The sequence below is a fragment of the Oryzias latipes genome, assembly GCF_053564925.1.
Source record: "Oryzias latipes strain Hd-rR chromosome 1 unlocalized genomic scaffold, Olatipes_Hd-rR_3.1 chr1_Y".
Classification (NCBI taxonomy): Eukaryota; Metazoa; Chordata; class Actinopteri; order Beloniformes; family Adrianichthyidae; genus Oryzias; species Oryzias latipes.
The window spans coordinates 7,824,033-7,842,638 of record NW_027616335.1 but is presented as its reverse complement, the minus strand read 5'-3'; the positions used below and the strand labels follow the sequence as shown (position 1 = coordinate 7,842,638).

General features: G+C 39.0%; 1 protein-coding gene across 1 annotated transcript; it reads left to right on the top strand.

Annotated features, from left to right (window-relative positions):
- Nucleotides 1-5,625: 5,625 nt before the first annotated feature.
- Nucleotides 5,626-18,218, top strand: LOC101164210 (spermine oxidase). The gene is made up of 7 exons (XM_004065888.5): nt 5,626-5,863; nt 11,606-11,840; nt 12,604-12,830; nt 13,243-13,416; nt 14,171-14,903; nt 16,415-16,575; nt 17,649-18,218. Exons 2-7 carry the CDS (start codon nt 11,633-11,635, stop codon nt 17,799-17,801), a joined length of 1,656 nt encoding a protein of 551 aa, XP_004065936.1. The 5' UTR covers nt 5,626-5,863; nt 11,606-11,632; the 3' UTR covers nt 17,802-18,218.
- Nucleotides 18,219-18,606: the final 388 nt, after the last annotated feature.

The following is an 18,606-nucleotide window of genomic DNA, read 5'->3' as shown; positions in this document are numbered from 1 at the left end:
ATGTGTTGAATTCCATGATGAGCTCAATTAAGCTAAATTCTACAATTCAGCATTACTTCTCCCTCTTGAAAGTTATGCTGTGTTTCTGAATGAATAAATCATTGCAAAATAGCTGGAAGATCAAATGTAAAAGAAGACAAAGGATAAAGTTCAATCAATTAAACTCATAGGTCTCAGGTGGAACACGCGTAAGGACTTCAACAACGGAGTAAGCGTGACCTCAATTCCCTATCATCCCTTCATTTACACTCTCTCCTGCTGTCTTACAGCCCCTCACACCCCCAACCTAGCATTACCAGTGCAACAAAAGTAGTGAGCAATAGTGGAACAACCCAGTTTTGAGCCAGATGCCAGCTCAGACGACAAAAACAAAGACGCTTAAGGATCCGGTTGTCTGCAAGTAAATGCATTAGAACGGAGCAGAGCAAAGTGCTTGTGGCCCGCCAACTGTAGTACCTTCGTAACTGCTACAGGCTTTTTCAAATAACCTTTTTTTATCTGCTTATACTTAGAGATACAATTTTGATCTGATTTTCTTTATATATGTCTTCCATCATGAGAAAAATGCAACAAAAAAATACTCTGAAAAAAAAAATTATGATGAAACCAGGAGTTTCACCAGAGTGGGTTTTTAAATTCAGTGTGCAAAAGTGTTAGAGCTTTTGTGACCTAGATTGGGTTTTCTAGATTTGGGTGGATTTCTGAGTTCATTTATTGCACCCTAAGCTACATTTTCCTCTCCAGCTTAGCTGACACAGCAGTAAAACATTTGTAAGGTCAGAAAAATTGAGCTGTAATTAGCTATTTCTACAGGGAAATGAACTTTTTAGCAGTCCACTAGAAGGTCTGCTTAATCTATTTTAGTAAAAAACTAAATAAAAAAAAATCATAATTTGTTATAGCTAGTTTGCTAAGCAGATTTCTGGTGTTCACTAACAGAGCATTTATAAAATAGCTCAGTTACAAATGTATCAATCTGACTAAAACAACACTTCTTTTTTTTCCCTTTGTTTCCCCCACAGGGACATTGAAATTTCATGATATGTCATGAATATCTGAAGACAAATTATCTGCACATAGCATAACTAATTTGAAACAAAACTGCAGAATGAACTGGTATTAAATGAGTAGTGATTACATTTACAGCTTATGACTAAAATGTATGCGGAGATCAAGTTTCTCACATTCTGGAAACTTGTTTTGACTTGTTTTTCTGTATTACGTGCAGACTATTTCACAGTGTGTTCACGTCATCCAACCACATCCAAGGTTTCCAGGGAGTCGTGTTTCTGGTAACAGTGGCTTAGTTGTTGGGAATTGTTATCGGGATCTCTGTAAATAACAGTCCTCAAGACCAAACTACAATGTAATTGTTTGGCTTTTTATTGGCAAAACATCAAGTTTTGGGGATTTGACCGCTGTATTCTAATATTAGATAAGGCTGTGTGTTTCTTATATTTTTCTGTAATCTTAATTGGGATCAGTTCCTTAAAGGATTTCACTTTCCCCTTTTTAATGCCTCATTTTCTCAAGAAACCCAATCTGGGTGAGTGCTATGAGTTCATAGCAGTAAAATGCAAGAGATTGCACTTTTTCTTATCTTGTGCGAGTTTATGTCCTCACGATGGAACAAAGGTGTCGGCCTTGAAAATATTGTAAAACGACTTATAGCCAAAATTTAAACAACACACAGTTTCTCTGACAGATGGCAGTGTTCGGTAGTTTAAATGGAATTTAAGGGAGCAAGACATTTAGGCAGTTTTTAATGTATTTTAACAACCCCATATCATCACACTGCTTCCTCCCAAAATTTTGATTATATCAGTGAGTGAGTGCAGCAAACAGCTTCACAGCTTCTTAAAAAAACTTTACTCCTAAAAGTATTTACTTTTTTTTATATTTCTTTTTATGTATACTTAAATTATTTTTTATAATTTTAAAATCACGTGATGGCCTTGTCCTTTTTAACTTTACTTTTCTCAGGCTGTATTTCAGGACAAACTTCCTTAGTTGAACAAAGCCCCAGACAAAGGACAGAACAGGAAGGGAGGCAACCTACAGCATGGACGTCAGTGATGACTATTGACCCATCTCACAGGAAAACAGACATTCAAGCACCACACTCGTTTATCATCCACAGAACTTCCTTCTGGCTCATGTGTGGGTGAATCTGTAAACTGAAGTCGGTAAAAAGGTCAGGTGACCAAGACAAACAGTTTTCTGCTTAAAAACATTTAACTAACCGTCCTCAGGCGCCGTGTGTTTTTTAAGTGGTTCCATTTGATGATACTTTTTAAAACTTAAGATCTTTTGTTCATGGTTCTTTGATTACACTGTGGCTGTTAATCTGAACTGTGATGTCAGAATCTCCCCTCTAGAGATTCAAAATCACCTGATCCATCCCCTTCCTGAATCTCTCCTCTTTCCATCACGTCAGTCAACCCTCTAGGTTTCCTTGTTAAAGTTCCTACATTCAAAGTTCCCATCTTCCCACCCTGTTCTCTTTCTTTGTCCACCATTCCTCCTTTCCTCTTTCCCTCCAACAGTACATGTGTCCTTGTAGATCAACAGCATCAATCGCCATTGATGCTGTTGATCTACAAGGACACATGTACTGTTGGAGGGAAAGAGGAAAGGAGGAATGGTGGACAAAGAAAGAGAACAGTACATGTGTCCTTGTAGATCAACAGCATCAATGGTGATTGTTGTTGACTAGACCACAGTAGATTTGGCAAGACAGTTATATTTGTGATTCAAATATTAGATCTGGTTTTGTATCAGATGTATCAGATGCCCTTCTTTACATGAGCCTCTGCATTTACCTAGACTTGGGACTGGCACACAGGAGGACTGGATTGTGCCCCCTTGTGGATCAACAATACTTGTAAAAAGAAACAAACTTTTTGAAATTTAAATTTTATGAATGGGATTTAATCATTCTATAATCATTTGGTCTGTATTCAGACTGGCATCAAGTGGTCCATTTTGGGCACAAATCTTGTAAACAAAACCACTTGACTAAATATCTCTTCAGTCATTGACCACGAACTATGAGGGCGGGTCAAAACAACAATAGAAAGACGCACACAATGCACTTTACAATTCCTGTCGTTACAGTTCATTTATTAAAACTTTATATTTTGAGTACCAGTTTTGAACGTCGGGAACAACACTTTTTACTTGTTACTTTGGTACAGCGAAGGCATGCTGCAAGGCGGTTACTGGCAAGAAGACGCGCCGTGTGTGCTTTAACTCGGAGGATACTAGTAAGTGCAGTGATGAGGAGACGTCGAGTATGAAGGTACGCTGCTAAGTGTTTATGACATATTGTCTGGAAAACAATGAGAAGCAATATGTGTCACATTAAAGGTTGGGCTAATGAGCCTGCATTTATCCGACCACACTTCAATGAGTTGCTGTGTCTCATCGTCATAGTGTTATGGCATTGTTTTAAAGAGAATTCTGTAAAGGAAACTACAAGGTAGCTTTCAGGATGAAAGTGTCACAGTGTTAAGGCCCGTACACACCGGGACGAATATTCGCCAGGCGTTATTCGCCAGCGTTTTTCGCCACGTTTTTTGTGTTCACACCCAGGCGATTTTCGCTGACGATGAGCCGAGCGAACATGCAATTTCATTCCCTGACATTAGATGGCGCTTAATGTAAACAGAAATACTCCTGTACACAAGGTGGCGCTGCGCAACTTTACGCTTCTTAAACTCGCTTTTCACTCAGAAGAAGAGAGCAAGTATTTACGCGCTTGTCAGAATAATACAAAGAAAACATGAATATTTCAAGCACCAGTAGCTCCAACTGGTGCTTGGTTCGGGGATATTATAGAATGTCTGTCATTATTTCTTCGCGGCTGTGTAGACGCTACTTGGCGTCTGTCTTCTTCGCTGGTATGTGTGCTCAGCAAGGCAGTTTTGTGTTTGAGCGCCCCCAAGTTGTGTTTTACTGTAACTTCAGAAGCTCCAGACACGTGTGCAAAAGCGCCATTCTCATTGGTCGAATAGATTACGACGCGATGCGTCGAAAAAAAAAAACGAACCCGAGGCGTTTTTTTTTTTTTTGACGCTTTGACGCGTGGCGTTTTTTCGCCTCGGTGTGCACACTCTCATTGGTGCCCTTTGTTTAGTCACGAGGCGTTAAACGTCGGCGAAAATCGACGGCGAAATTCGTCCCGGTGTGAACGGGCCTTTAGGCCGTGTAACGAGACACAAAAGAGTATGTTAAACATGTTTTCAGCTGTGTCAAAATAAACGTTCTAAAAAGCAAACAGTTGGACTCTTTTTCTGTTTGATAACACGACAATCCTTGCTTTACATTTGTCCGCGTCTCATCTGTTGCTCTTTTTCTACTTTGTTTACGTCAGCTTCGGTGTCCGTTTTGTCCAGTTGTTCCGCTCCGAGGACGTATTGTATTCAGACTAAGGAATCCTATAGCGAACCGAAGCTCAGTCCGATTGGAAACAAATGTACCGGATCATCAGGGAAAACAAACTCTGGTTTCACTTTAAGCGGACCAAATGTGTCCAGTCTGAACACACCCTTAAACAACTTCCAGGTGTGACTAACAGGGCAACTCAGAACATCACCAAAACAAAAACCAAACAAAACCACAGAACCCTCACAGCTAAGAGAATGCTTGTTGAGATCTGGTTTAACCCTTGTGTTATCCTATAGGCACTTTAACATTGGGAATTGGGTCATCTAGACCCACTAGACAGTGCTCTGAACCTTTTTTCTTCAATGATTTGCGATCTTCACTGGTGTCCATGGATTACATGAAATCTTTCCACCTTTATCCACCTTTGTCATGGTAGGGAGAACACGTCAATGTAAGGGTAAGATATAAGGGTTAAAATTATATTTTCCCCAAGGGATTTTAACTCAGGAATTAAAACCTAAATTGAGATGGAAAATGGTATTTGACATTTCATTTTCAAAAAGTTCTCGAGTAAATGAGTACCAAAATTCAATTAGAAATACAATTTTAATTGACAATTAAAATAGATTAACAGAAATGCTTTTTCATTTTCACAATGCAACTGCATCAATTGACTCAAAAATAAAACAAAAAATCAATCCTCCAAAATGCTTTTTCATTTTCACCACTCACATTGTGACATAATTTAAGCGAAATTCAATTCTAGTCAGCAGTTCCAGGGGGAGACCGGCCAACTGACTTTTATTTTGGAATATTGAGACAGAAATGCTTCCATACAACATTATCATTCAGTGTGATGCTAATTTACATTCCCCCTTATTTAACTGCCACTAGTGGACAAGTAAAGTAATTCATTTATGATTGACAGAGTTATTAATCAGGAATTAAAAGTGTTAACACGTGAAAGCAGAAAAAATGCAATATATAAGTTAGTATATTTACTATATGAACAAATTTTTTTTTAGAAATAATTTAGTCTTGTCTATATTACTTAAAATGTGCAGAAATCATTTAAAAACGTAAATGACAAAATAATAGAGTGTCTGTGATTTCTTGGGAAAGGTCTTTTTTCTCTCTCCCTTTTGTTTCTGTATTACTTTTTAGAGAGGGAAAATAAAGACTAAAAGGGAAAAAGGAAGATTTGTTATATCACATATTGTCTTTGGGGCTTCAGGTGGGCACGTGCCGTTGTGGGCTTTGGCCCGTGGCGCCGCGGCGGGGCTCGGCTGTGGGCTGGTCCCGGTCGTCATCGCGGCTCATGTTTAATTCACGAGGAGGCAGCGGCCTCGGAAAAACTGGCTGCTGCTGGTTTCCAGGCATAAATACAAAGCGTAGCCGGTCTGAGGGAGAAGCGGCACAAAGGGACGCGGAACGGAGCAGTCTTTGCTTTCAAACTGAAGACTAAGAGAGTCAGGTAACGGTTCCTCTCTACGAGCTTTCATGTTACGATGATGACGAACCGGGAGCGCGAGGCTTCATTTCGCGGAAACCAGTGTGTTGTGCGTTTGTAACGTCAGCGTTAGTCGATAGTGAGCGTTACGGCACACAATGTAATAAATGTCACACACAGGTGTTTGTGTTGAAATGACTCACAGTCACACAAAGACGTCGTGTGTGGTTGAAAAAGGGGCGCCGTTTCGGAGAAAATCACTCATTTGTTATCCGTATACACATCTATTTCTATTTAATATTTTATTATTTTTTTCTTTTGAGTTTATTTTTCTCCCCACTATATACGTTTTAAGAGTTCCACTTTCCCAGTTTGTAGTCCCACAGCTGTCTCCTGCCTGTAATACGTGGCAGACCGCTGCCACACAGCTGATTTTCACACCAGCTGTTTCCCCAACTTTCCTCCGTCAGCCTTCTTTAAGACTGACTCGTTCTTTTTCATGCTTTTATTCTGAAAGTTTCCAAGCGCGTTTGATGGGGTTTCTTCTCAGAAAAGTGCCTCTAAAGGAGGGCAACTCATCATTTCCCACTCCTCCTCTAATCAGCTGATTGTTCAGTTAAACTCCAGCTTTCCCTGCCTAAACCAAAAATAAAATAATGAATAGATGGATTATTACAAAATTTTAAAAAAGTGCTTTAAACGTATTTCTGTTTGGTTTAAAGATTAGACACTGTTATTTTATCTGGTGGCTATTTTTATGTAAGTTCAGCTGCAGGCAGTCGTTTTATTTGATTTGATTTGATGTGATTATTTCTCTTAATACAGGTTTATGCTTTTATCTGCATCTATAGAAGGTTTCTTCCACTCCATCACCTCAGCTTTGGAAAACCAGAGCTTTGTAGAGAAGTGTGGAATGTCTGGCCTTTGGCTCGAATTTCTAAGACTGTACTTTGGAACAATTAATCTAGGAATCTAGCAAAGTCTGTTTTCATGCTACTTCTCTCATGGGACAGATAGAGGAAATGCAAATCTGAGTGTAAAGGCAGCTGGAAAGACCGGTCCACAGTTAAAGCTGTGGGTAAAGTGGAGAAACAGGAGCTCATCTGGTCATCTAAAGACTTTTTTTTTCATTAAAGTGGTTCAGAGTGTGTTGTACTTTAAGCTTTAACCACCAAAGCTCCGGTTTTTGGTCTGACGACATCATTTCTGTAGATCTTAGACCTGTGTCCTTCGGATGCTGCGGTGCAGGAAACAATGAGCAACCAGATCAGCGACCGTGCTGTGGTTGCGTTGTTATTATTTCAAGGTCAGCCTAATGTGGAAACTCTCAAAGAAAAGGAAAAAGTTATGCTCATATTTACATCTTCCACATTTCAGTTTTTTTAAAATATATATATATAATAAAATGTAGATTGTTTTTGCTCCAACAATCTAATGACAGATAGAGGTTTTTGCAAAAACGTTTTGAAAAATATTTACAACCAAAGATCAGATTTGTTGATTCTTACCCAAAGCTGTGTGTGTGAAAGTGTTTGCTTTCATGGAAACAGATCAAACTCTAAATCCATAAGACTTCCTTTAAACTGGGAGTGATCTTACAACACAGAATTTTAGAAAAATGGACCCAAATGCCATGTTTTTATGTTACCTGCAGCACCGTCGTCATGTACAGAAATTCAATGTACATATCAAATAAAAGGAATGTATAGAAAAAGAACATTTAAAAGGCTAAGCAGCATGACTTGATATTTTGTCTTGGAAACGTAGAAGTTCAAAAGCTCTGAACTGTTGCTGCAGCACATGGGGCAGCAGTAAACCTCGCTGCTGGCTAGTCAGCATTGTTCTGTAGATTGCAATTTCTAGGTCAGTGGTAACCCCTCGCCTCAATGTACTCTCCTCCAACCAGGAGCAGCCCAAACAATAATCTGTGACTCAAAAACAAACTCGCTGCTCTTCAGATAGTTCATAAAGAGGAAATCTTCAGTGATTTCCACATGGAAATCCCCGGTTTCCTGCATTGCAGCACTGCAACACAATTGCCTGACCATCGTTCAATTTCCTGAGAAGCAAAAGACACCTGAAGATCTTTTTATTTTATCAGCCTTTCAGCAAAATGTGGGTTGTGTTGGCAATTTCATAATTGTATGGGTTTTATTTTTATTTTTATCTCTTATACATTTTATTCCTGGTTTTATCCAGGAATAAATAATAATGTGACCTGGTTTGTTCAGTACTTAAAGATTTTTTCTGGGAAAAACGCCACAGCTATTTAACTTCTTTACTTACTTCAGAACGTACGATGGCTTGGTCACCTTGTTTCTGTAACGGGAAAACCATTCTTGTAAAACCTCACTTAGACCTTTGATCAAGGTGTGTAATATCCTAAAACATCAAAATCTTTTGCGAAAGGGACCGACATCTTCAGAGTTTATCTATTTAGTAGTTCTGTTAAGATAGGAAGTTAACCATATTACTTGTTTTAGAAAATAATAGTGCGTCCACTTAAAGTCCCACTCTGATCATATTTTTAAATTCTATTTTCAAAGTGCTGTTTTTAGTCAAAATCAGCAAAGCCTGGTGTTTTCTATGACATAGTTTCTGCAGAGTGGCAGTAGTTTATTAGAAATGCGCCTCTGAGTTGTGGGCGAGACCGTTGGTGCAGGGCTACCCCACTCCCTCTTCCCGTCCCTTTTGCTGAGAGCTCAGAGCAGGGAGCTTTTACCTACATCATAAATACGCACTTTTTCAAACTGGACTATTCTGTCTGCTGCTGATTCACAATAATTTGAATACAGAAATACCCAGAAATGCAATTTTGAGCTTAATTTCCTTTATATCTGTCCTCCATCATCAGATAAAGGCCACAAGAACATGTTGAAAAATCCAAAAGCACCATTTGCATGAGAGCGGGTCTTTAAAAATGCCTGTTGAAGAACGATAATACAGTAATAAATAAATGTATGTAGTATGTATATAGTAGATATAATAAAATAAACAATAAAATAAAAGTAGATATAATACAGTTTTTCATGTTAGTTGCCATCAGATATGGAAAAGAGGTTACAGGCAGAACATGACAGACATGATTTTAATGATGCCCATCATAGGAGTCACCTATAATATTTAATGTGTACAAAACTTATAGCAACCTTTTAAACTTCGAGAAATGTCTGTTACAGATATCATTCATAAATTTGGACTAAAATGAAATAAACCCAAGATCTGTCAGAAGGCGCCGAACATTTATTATATAATGATTAAATCATACATATTTAATGCGCTTGCAGTCAGTTTGCAGCATATAAATATTTTAGTATCATGTAAGCTTTGTGAAATTTGATTAAAAAACCACAATTATGCTATCAGACTTAATCACACGTACACAACAATACGGTAAGTTACATCAAGAAGAAAACCCACACTTTCTCCTTGTTTTTTTGTTATTTTTGGCCTGAAATTACCGTCATTCAGACATGTTGGTCTGTAACAGATCTAAAGTAAAAGAGCAGCAGCAACAGTGGAAACTGCCACGTGAAATCAACTACATGCTGCCGCTAATTGCAGGCGGCACCAGACAAACCACCCAAACTAGTAGCGCAGTCAAATTACAGATAATTAGAGATCACAAACTAGATCAAAAACTCCCATTTAGCAAAAATTATGCCCCAGATTCTTTTCAAAAAAATTAGATAGTCCTGATCTTTCAAGTGATCTGTATACTGTTCTAAAAATTCAAAGAGCAGCATTATCCCATATGTAATTTGTCTGTTAGTAAAGAATCTGTTAGTAAAGCTGGAGCCGGGCTGAGGTTTTCTGCGCATAGATGGACTGTATGTCAGCTTCAAAGAAACTTACAGAAGTGGAACTGAAACGTTTTGTTCTCTGAAACACAGACATAAGTCAGCGGAAATCAGCGGTTTTAGCAGCTGTGAGTTCAAAGCTGCTTCTGCAAAGTGAAGTTTCTTGAGTTCAGTACAAACAAAACCAATACATTTTGCAAATTTATGACAGAATATGTAAAAAACAACATTTCCTTTTAGTTAAATTATTCCATTTCATAATAAGACATATAAAAATCCCTTTAATCTTTTATGACAGCTTTCTATAAGCAGCAAAAAAAACCATTAACATTTAAACTACGCAGTGCAGCTTATATTTTAAGGACACAACACAACCTTATGATGATTTTTTTCAGGCTTGTTTCCCACTTTTGAAGGAGGTGCCTGACCTACATCTGGGATGATGCTCCCGCTGTCAGATGATGCATGTTGACACTTGTAGATTAACAGTTTTGACCCATATTTGCTTTTGAGGTCAGCTGTCAATCCAGAACATTCGCAGATTTACTGTAAACCCCCTACGTCCTCATGTTGGTGAACCTGTTCCCATTTTTTGTGGTGTTTGTCTTAAGACTATTGTCAGCTGTTGAATGCTCAGATGATTCATCAAGCTGACTCATCAGCTCTGACAAGATCAAACCAGCTCAGTGGCCTAATGGGAAAGGGTTTGTCCTGAGACTGGCAGCTTGTTGGTCTGATCTCACATTGTAGTCATTTAAAATGACAGCATCAGTTAAACCACCTGATGGGTTATCAGGTTATAAATATTGAATATTAATCATTTTGTCAACCACAAATTACGATATGAGTAGAACCGTTGTTAAAATGAATCGTTACAGATCTAACATCAGTAATTCCATGAGGGAAAGTCAGCATGTGTCTCCTCCATATTATAATCTACTGCCCTGTGTCCAGTGTTGCTGTGGAAACAAAGCGAGGAGTCAAGCTGTCACAGCAAGACACAGACGGATTTTTTCTTAAACTGACTGATTTCCTTTTGAATGTTCGAATAGTAGCACTAACAATCTAAATACTACAGTACAGACTTCTATTTCCTCTGTTGGCATGGCGCCTGCGTGCTATTACCCAACACAGATATCCTTTTAACTACCAATCATGTTTGCGTTGAAATCACAAGGCGGAGTTCTCTTTTCTCCACGCTCACTGAGAAGAATCCACCTGAATCCAAGAGTCTGTGACAACAAATCCTGTTCTTGCCTGTCCAATTTGGCCTTTCCCATTAGTAAATGCTAATACAAAGTCAGTAGACAGACCAATGTACACACGTGATGGAAAATAAGCCCCAATCTCAGTTAATTACAGTCATAAACATAGCTGTAAATGTGGGTTGTTGGAAACAGAATACCAATAAAGCAGCGTATATCAGCTGTAAAAAAAAAGGCTTTTAATTAGCAGCACAACTGCATGAGGTGAAGTAAAAAGCAGGCGTTTTGGCAGAAACATGGCAAAATGATTATTTCAGCCAGTTAAGGAAGATTAAAAGGTGTTTTTTATAAGTTTGGTCAACCTGCATTTCTTTTTCATCTCATCAGCGTCTTTCCTTACTTTGACTGGTGTTCTTGCCATCTACATTCAGAGAGAATATTTAAAAGTCTGCTATACATTTTTTAAGTGTCAAAGATTCTGCTGTTTAATAGCTTTTTTTTTTCAGCCTGCTTTTTAAAACAAATACCATTCTTGATGGATTGGATTTGTGAGCTTACTGTGGGTTTAAGGCATTTGTCACCACTGGGTATTCTTGCCCAGCATCAGCTTGGACAAAACTCTTTCAGTTTTCTGGTATTCTTTATCTGGAAAACCTTAAAAAAAATTCTTTTCAAAGTAAAACTACATAATCGTGTATATCACCTTTTGTGGTGTTTAAGGGGAGAATATAAACAATATATATGCCATTGATCTGTTTCAGACTCCATCGAAGAGAAGCTTGGACGGCATGCAAAGTTGTGAAATTTCCTCAGACAGCACTGATGATCCTCTTTGTAGTGGCCCACACCCTCATCGACAGCCTCGAATAGTAGTGATTGGTGCCGGCTTGGCTGGCCTTGCTGCAACTAAGTTCCTACTGGAAAACGGCTTCACAGATGTCACGGTCCTAGAGGCATCAGACCGCATCGGTGGGAGAGTTCAGAGTGTTCATCACGGTCAGATGATGCTTCCCTGTTTGTTTTCTTCTTTGTTTTTACATTTTACGGCATAAATGGCTCGATAAAAGCAAGGGCCCACTTACTGTGTGAAAACTCAACACAGCCTTTCCATTAGAGAAACTGCAGATTACTGTGCTTTCCCTTCTCTTATTTCTAATCAAATAGCATTCATGGGTGAATCTGACACCCCAGGGTAAAGGTCTTCAGAACATATGATCCTTAGCTAACTTTAGTGAAGTGTCAGTGATCCTGTCATCTCACAATAGGCTTTAATTAGGATTTAAAGCTATACAATTATCCAATTACATTTATGCGCTGAATAAGCTTTTAGTTTGTTTATTAATGAATCACAAAAGAAAAAAGTCCTGTTAACAAAGGGACTATGACAGATTGAGAAACAGATGTTCAACTGGGAACCAGAACATTTTTTATTGTGGATCAAATCAAGAACATATTTGAATGTAAGATAACACTAGATCTTGGAAAACAGGAGGTAGCCCCTACTGTCTGCTACAAGCACAACCTGATTTTAAAAAATGTGAAAGAGTGCTTTAACAAAATCAGCAGAAAACTTCAACATTTACATGAGTTTCACTGTCAAGCTTGTTGGCTGTTCAGTCATGAATTTTCTTCAACTTTACTCATTTTAAACAATTCTTAAGTTCTTTTGGTCAAAAAATACATTATCTACTTCATTTTTATATTTATAAATATCTAGAATTGTACTACTATGTAAAGTTTTTTATTATATTGTATTCAGGAGGAACAACCTTGGAACTAGGAGCTACCTGGATCCATGGTGCCAACGGTAACCCGGTGTATCACCTGGCAGAGGAAAATGGACTGCTGGAGCACACCACAGACGGAGAAAGGAGCGTCGGCCGCATCAGCCTGTACGCCAAGAACGGCGTGGCTCACTACCAGACCAACGGGGGCAAAAGGATTCCCAAGGACCTGGTGGAGGAGTTCAGTGATCTGTACAACGAGGTCAGAGCACACAACCATTTCAGATAGAGAAAAGCGACCATGCAGACTTTGATCTTGGGTCGCAGTTTGCATGATCACAATGATATGCAGACTGTATGTAATGTATTTGAGCACTGCAAGAGATTTTAAATGTTTCTTATCATTTATGTAAATAATACAGGAAATATTGTTTCATATGGAAACAATATAAAGGTGTCTTCATGAACTGTTTGTGAAACATGAGCAACACAGTGAGCTGTTTTCATGTGAAACATCCTGATGCATACCATTATACGGCGTCTCTGCCCTTTGACTTTCTTTTTTCTTGGGCGATTTCACCACTGTTTTGTTTCTTCATACACTTCCTCTCCTTTTTTTCTCCCTTCACCCTTGAAAAACTGTTTGCGTTTTTCTTTTTTTGTCCTTCTTTTAGGTGTACGAGCTGACTCAAGAGTTCTTCCAAAATGGGAAGCCGGTTTGTGCTGAGAGCCAGAACAGCGTTGGCGTTTTTACTCGAGATGTGGTGCGCAAGAAGATCACGGTGGATCCAGATGACTCTGAGATTATCAAGAAGCTCAAGCTGTCAATGCTTCAACAGTACCTCAAGGTGTGTGTCTGTTTTTTCTATTTTATTTCTCTGTTTGTATTGTGTTTTTCTTTGTCAACTTTAGAAGTACTACTGCAAACGGACAATGAAATACACACATTCAAATACATTATTTTATTTGAGCTTTTTTAGACAATCATTCTGTTTGCAATGTATTCCTAAACCACAAAAGATTACGAAAATTATAAAACTGAAAACAACGTGGATTTTCTAAACTCCCTTTAAATAAACTTTACTAAAACTGTATATTCTGTTAAGTAGAACTAAGTTTTAAATTAGCAAAAAAAAAGTTAAAAACAATGAAATTCCTGCAAAAGTATTACTATTGTTGCTGAAATGTGTGTCACTATAACAAATGCATGTCCTTTATACTCTCTCATATTTTCCCTTTTATGCTTCCATTCACACATTGACACACAGGAAACAAAGGATGTTGCAAAATGCACAGGTGACAAATCAGGTCACGCGTAAGCCACAATGACTAATTACCTATTGAACCACAGACGCCACATATTATAAGAACTGCTGTAAACAGAACCCGTCCCCAGCTTGTATAAACCCACCCTGTGGGCGTATAGACAGAATAGAATGTACTATAGTGATGCATTCCAAGAAATGATAACAAAAGACATGCAATCAGTTGCCCCGGGCTGTTTGAACATGTGCAATCGAGTTTGTGTACTCAGCTTTTGATATTAACTATACAGTGTAGCTTCCTCACCTGAATCTGTGTCAATGTGGTGAACTGTCTCAGGTGGAAAGCTGTGAAAGCAGCTCTCCCAGCATGGATGAAGTATCTCTGAGTGAGTTTGGAGAGTGGACAGAGATCCCTGGTGCACATTATGTCATTCCTGAAGGTTTCATGAAGATCGTGGAGCTCCTGGCCCAAGACATCCCATCCCATACCATCTGTCTTGGCAAACCAGTGCGCCACATTCACTGGAACTACTCAGCCCAGCATCAGGAGGTCATTGCCAAGAATAGCGACAGCAACCACAATGATAACAACTACGGCCGCCAACCTCGAGAGGAGCCCTTCAGCTTGGGCCGTCCTGTTTGTGTGGAGTGTGAAGATGAGGAGTGGATCACGGCTGACCATGTGATAGTAACGGCATCCCTCGGTGTGCTGAAGCAGAACCACGAGGCCATGTTTTTCCCATCTCTTCCAGAGGACAAAGTGTTGGCCATCGAGAAGCTGGGCATCAGCACCACCAACAAGATATTCTTAGAGTTTGAAGAGCCCTTCTGGAGTCCAGAATGCAACAGCATCCAGTTTGTGTGGGAGGATGAAGCTCAGCTTGAGCAGCTGGCATACCCCGAGGAGCTGTGGTACAAAAAGATCTGCAGCTTTGATGTCCTCTACCCACCTGAGCGCTACGGCTACATGCTGAGTGGCTGGATCTGTGGGCAGGAGGCGCTGTACATGGAGCGCTGCGATGACGAAACCGTGGCTGAAACCTGCACTGAGCTGCTGCGGCGTTTTACAGGTCAGGGCACAATCACATCATCTAAGCTTAAGCACTAGAAATGTACTCACATCCTATGAGATTTTTTATATTTATATATATATCTTAATAAATTGAACACTTTTAAGAGTTTTTAGTTTAAACATCAGAATTAGAGTAACCGTGGGATGGCGGAAATTAAATAAGTCAGCTCTTCTCAGAAAGTCAACTGACATGAGGATGTGGCATCACCACATCCTTCTCAAAAAGAAAGAAAAGAATACTGAGGAGCTGAATGACTTAGATGTCTTTTTGTGAGTTATAAAAATACTAGCTAACTGGTCTGTCATCGTCACAAAGCATCCTCAATTATTCACTTTTCATTTCCAGCCTTTCTTGTTCTGTGAGGCGAGGCAGCACAAAGTAAACAGGGGCGTTTATTTTTAATTTTTTTTAAACCAAGATATCTATTAACTGCTTCTTCAGGAGAAGAGAACACATAAAACACAGAGTTGTGCACACCCAGAATGTGAGCTCTTTGTGTGGTCTGATGTATTGTTTGGTCACACATTAGGAAGGAGGAGGAGAGAGTGAAAGGCTGGTGTCTGGCTCACAAGTAGGTCACAGTGTGACTACAGAGGCAGAGACTGTCACTTCAGTGGACTGGTGTTTGCTCAATAGTCACTGTGAAACCCACACCGCCCTCACTTAGCTCCGCTTCATCATGTAAAGTCGGAGCTCGCTGCTGTCAGAGGATCGCAGGTGAAAGACTTCAATGCACAGTTGCTGCATTCCTACTTGGAAATAATAAGACTCGTTGATTTAGAAACCTTTTTGTAGATGCATAAGTGCTGCACTTGTAGAAAAAAAAGTCAGCATATCCTACATACCTCCGGTTACTTCAAGGATACATTTATTAAAGCTTATTTCTTCAGTACAAAATGCTGTAATTGCTCGCCAGACCTCAAATCCTGTAGTTTCAGTTAAAGATACATCTTACATTCTCAATTTTATGATCTATTTGTTTAACATAAATCAGCAAAAATCTTTTTATTTTGCTGCGTCAATATTGTGAAGACATTTTAATCCAAACTATGAGCTTTACTTTGATGCTAAATTATGGTAGTGTTTGTGCCTTACTATGCGTGATCTTTTAAGAGTATTTTAGCTTCTTTCTACAACTCCAAAGCACGCTTGTTAGGTTTATGTTGATGGATTATATAGACTTCTTTTTTTACTATAAAAAAGTCATTAATTGCTAATAAGACGTAACAAGATATTATGCAAGTAAACATTTTTGTGACAAGGGTCTTCCCATTCCCCATAACTTAGCCATTCAATTGACACTGACAAAATTAGATTTTAAAAATACTGGGGGGAAAAACATGTTTCTCAGTGTAACACTGCATTTAACTGTGTGAATATGTTGTGGAATACAAACTTCAGATGGAGATGAATTCTATCATAGTGGCAGATAATTGCCCTGTTTTTGATTTTTTAATCACCAGTCCCACCATCCCCATCGTTGACTCCCTTCTTTCATTTGTCTGCAGGGAACCCTGACATTCCGAAGCCCCGCCATGTCCTGCGTTCGTCATGGGGCAGTAACCCGTACATCCGAGGCTCCTACTCCTTCACCAGGGTTGGGTCCAGTGGTGCAGACTGTGAGAGGCTGTCAATGCCGCTGCCTTATGCCAACAGCACCAAGGCTCCTGTAAGAACATAGAGGGTGACCCATTAACCCACTCCATGAAAATTGTGTTTTTGGGCTTTTTAACAGGTTCTTCTGGCATTTTGTCTGATCATGAAGGACATGTATGAAGAAAATCCAGCTTAAAATTGCATTTCTGAGGAATTCTTTATTCTAATTGTTGCACATTTGTGACAGAAAATACATTAGACAGACCAGAAACTCCCTGCTCCGCACCATCCACTTGCAGACAAATAGATTAATTTTCCTCGTCGGCGCTGTGATTCGGCTCAAACCTGTACGGCTGCAAAGCTCTGATTTAGCTAGTTCAATTTGTAACTCCAGTAATTTTGCGCTGGGGGTTGTGAGGGGCTTTAAGCTAGCGAGTAAGCACATAAACAGATGGCTCTCAACAACGGAAAGGGGATGGGCGGCGGAGTTACTACCCGCCAATGGTCCCGCCCACATTTCAGGGGTGAATTTCTAATGAACTACTGTCCTAGAAAATTACAGTTTTATTGATTTTTTCTAAAAATTTATAACCAAAAGACCACTGGGAATGGTTTGACAATAGCTCACAATATGATCAGAGTGTGTTTTTCATATAACTTTTAAAGTGTGTGTAGTTTGTTTACAGTCCTTTAATTATTTTGCTGTAAGCAGTCATCTCTCAAGCAGGCAAAGATATTTTTGCTCAAAAGTTGCAGATTTTTTTTCAATATTTTAGTGAGTATAGAAATGAAAGATGTAAGTATTATAGCGCTGTTGTTAGTCAGGCTTAAGTGCTCAAAGTCAGCCCATAAATGTCATCATCAATGCCATGACCCTGTCAGGATGGCAACGAGCACTCATGACTTGCCAGGGGTTTAAGACCAAGCTTGACACTGCTGAAGGAACCGCGAGACCCCTCTCCTGGGAGTCCTTCAGCCCTGTCAAACACAAATCACACATCAGACCCCAGGACAGCCAGTGCAGTCTCTCGTGTGTGGCACAAAGGGAAGCAGGAATAGAAAATAGTATTTGACAGAAGCCAAAAATATGTCAAGATGATGACACTGTTTTGTCCCCCCCCCCTTCTTTTTTTTCATTTTCTGCAGCCCCTGCAGGTCCTGTTTGCTGGAGAGGCCACTCATAGAAAATACTATTCCACAACGCATGGTGCTTTGCTATCAGGACAGAGAGAGGCCACGCGACTGATAGACATGTACCAGGACTTGCACAAAGCCGAAACCACAAAGCCTACCATATAACATAGAACCCAAAACCTCTGACCTGTGAAAATATTAAAAATGAAACATTGAGTTAATGCTTTCTGTCATTATGATTAATTTATACCCAAGTAAAGCATAGCCTTCATTATACTGATAATCAAGTTTTGTTTCTGACATGCTGTAGATCAGGAATTATGCTAATTTGTTTTTTTTAAATGAGCTTCTAAATTTGCCAACGGTGCTATTATTTCATGTCTATTTCATTTGTCTTTATATTTTTTTTTATAAATCAGTAAATTCATGTTCATAAAAGCAGCATCTGTAATTTCCCTTGTTTTTTAAGTGCCTTCTTTATGTAAGTCAATGTTAGTTAAAATGATGAAAATGTTAAAGAGAAATAACACAAGCTGAGAACATTTCAAAAAAATAAACAATAAACGTTTGATCTACAAATCATACCAGAATGTTTTAATTAATTTAGCATTAAAGGCCGACAGTAGATTGGATTTCTGCTATGCTGGATAATATTTTGGAGGACAGTAAAACTCCAATTAATATGTCTGAATTTGACCATCTTTTTGGCATTTGGAAGAATTTCTGACAGAAAACAGGAATTGAGCACAAATGATATTGAAGGAAAAAACTGCCAAGTGGCTGAACGCTGTGCAGTGTCATTCCAAAGTAACACATTATGTTTGAACAGACCTCAGCTTCTGTTGGGTGGAGCAGTCAGTCCTCAAAAGTCAATCAATCTTTAGACTGCTGTTTCAAATTGGGATTCATTCCAGCAAAATAAAATCATTTTTATTACATTTTTATTTTGGCACACTGTTCTGAGCTTGTA

What these genes read in the sequence shown, in the direction of transcription:
- LOC101164210 (XM_004065888.5), top strand. Translation starts at nt 11,633, where the DNA reads ATGCAAAGTTGTGAAATTTCCTCAGACAGCACTGATGATCCTCTTTGT. An exon ending in TGCTTCAACAGTACCTCAAG is followed by an intron (nt 13,417 to 14,170) that starts GTGTGTGTCTGT and finishes GAACTGTCTCAG; the next exon opens with GTGGAAAGCTGTGAAAGCAG. An exon ending in GCTGCTGCGGCGTTTTACAG is followed by an intron (nt 14,904 to 16,414) that starts GTCAGGGCACAA and finishes ATTTGTCTGCAG; the next exon opens with GGAACCCTGACATTCCGAAG.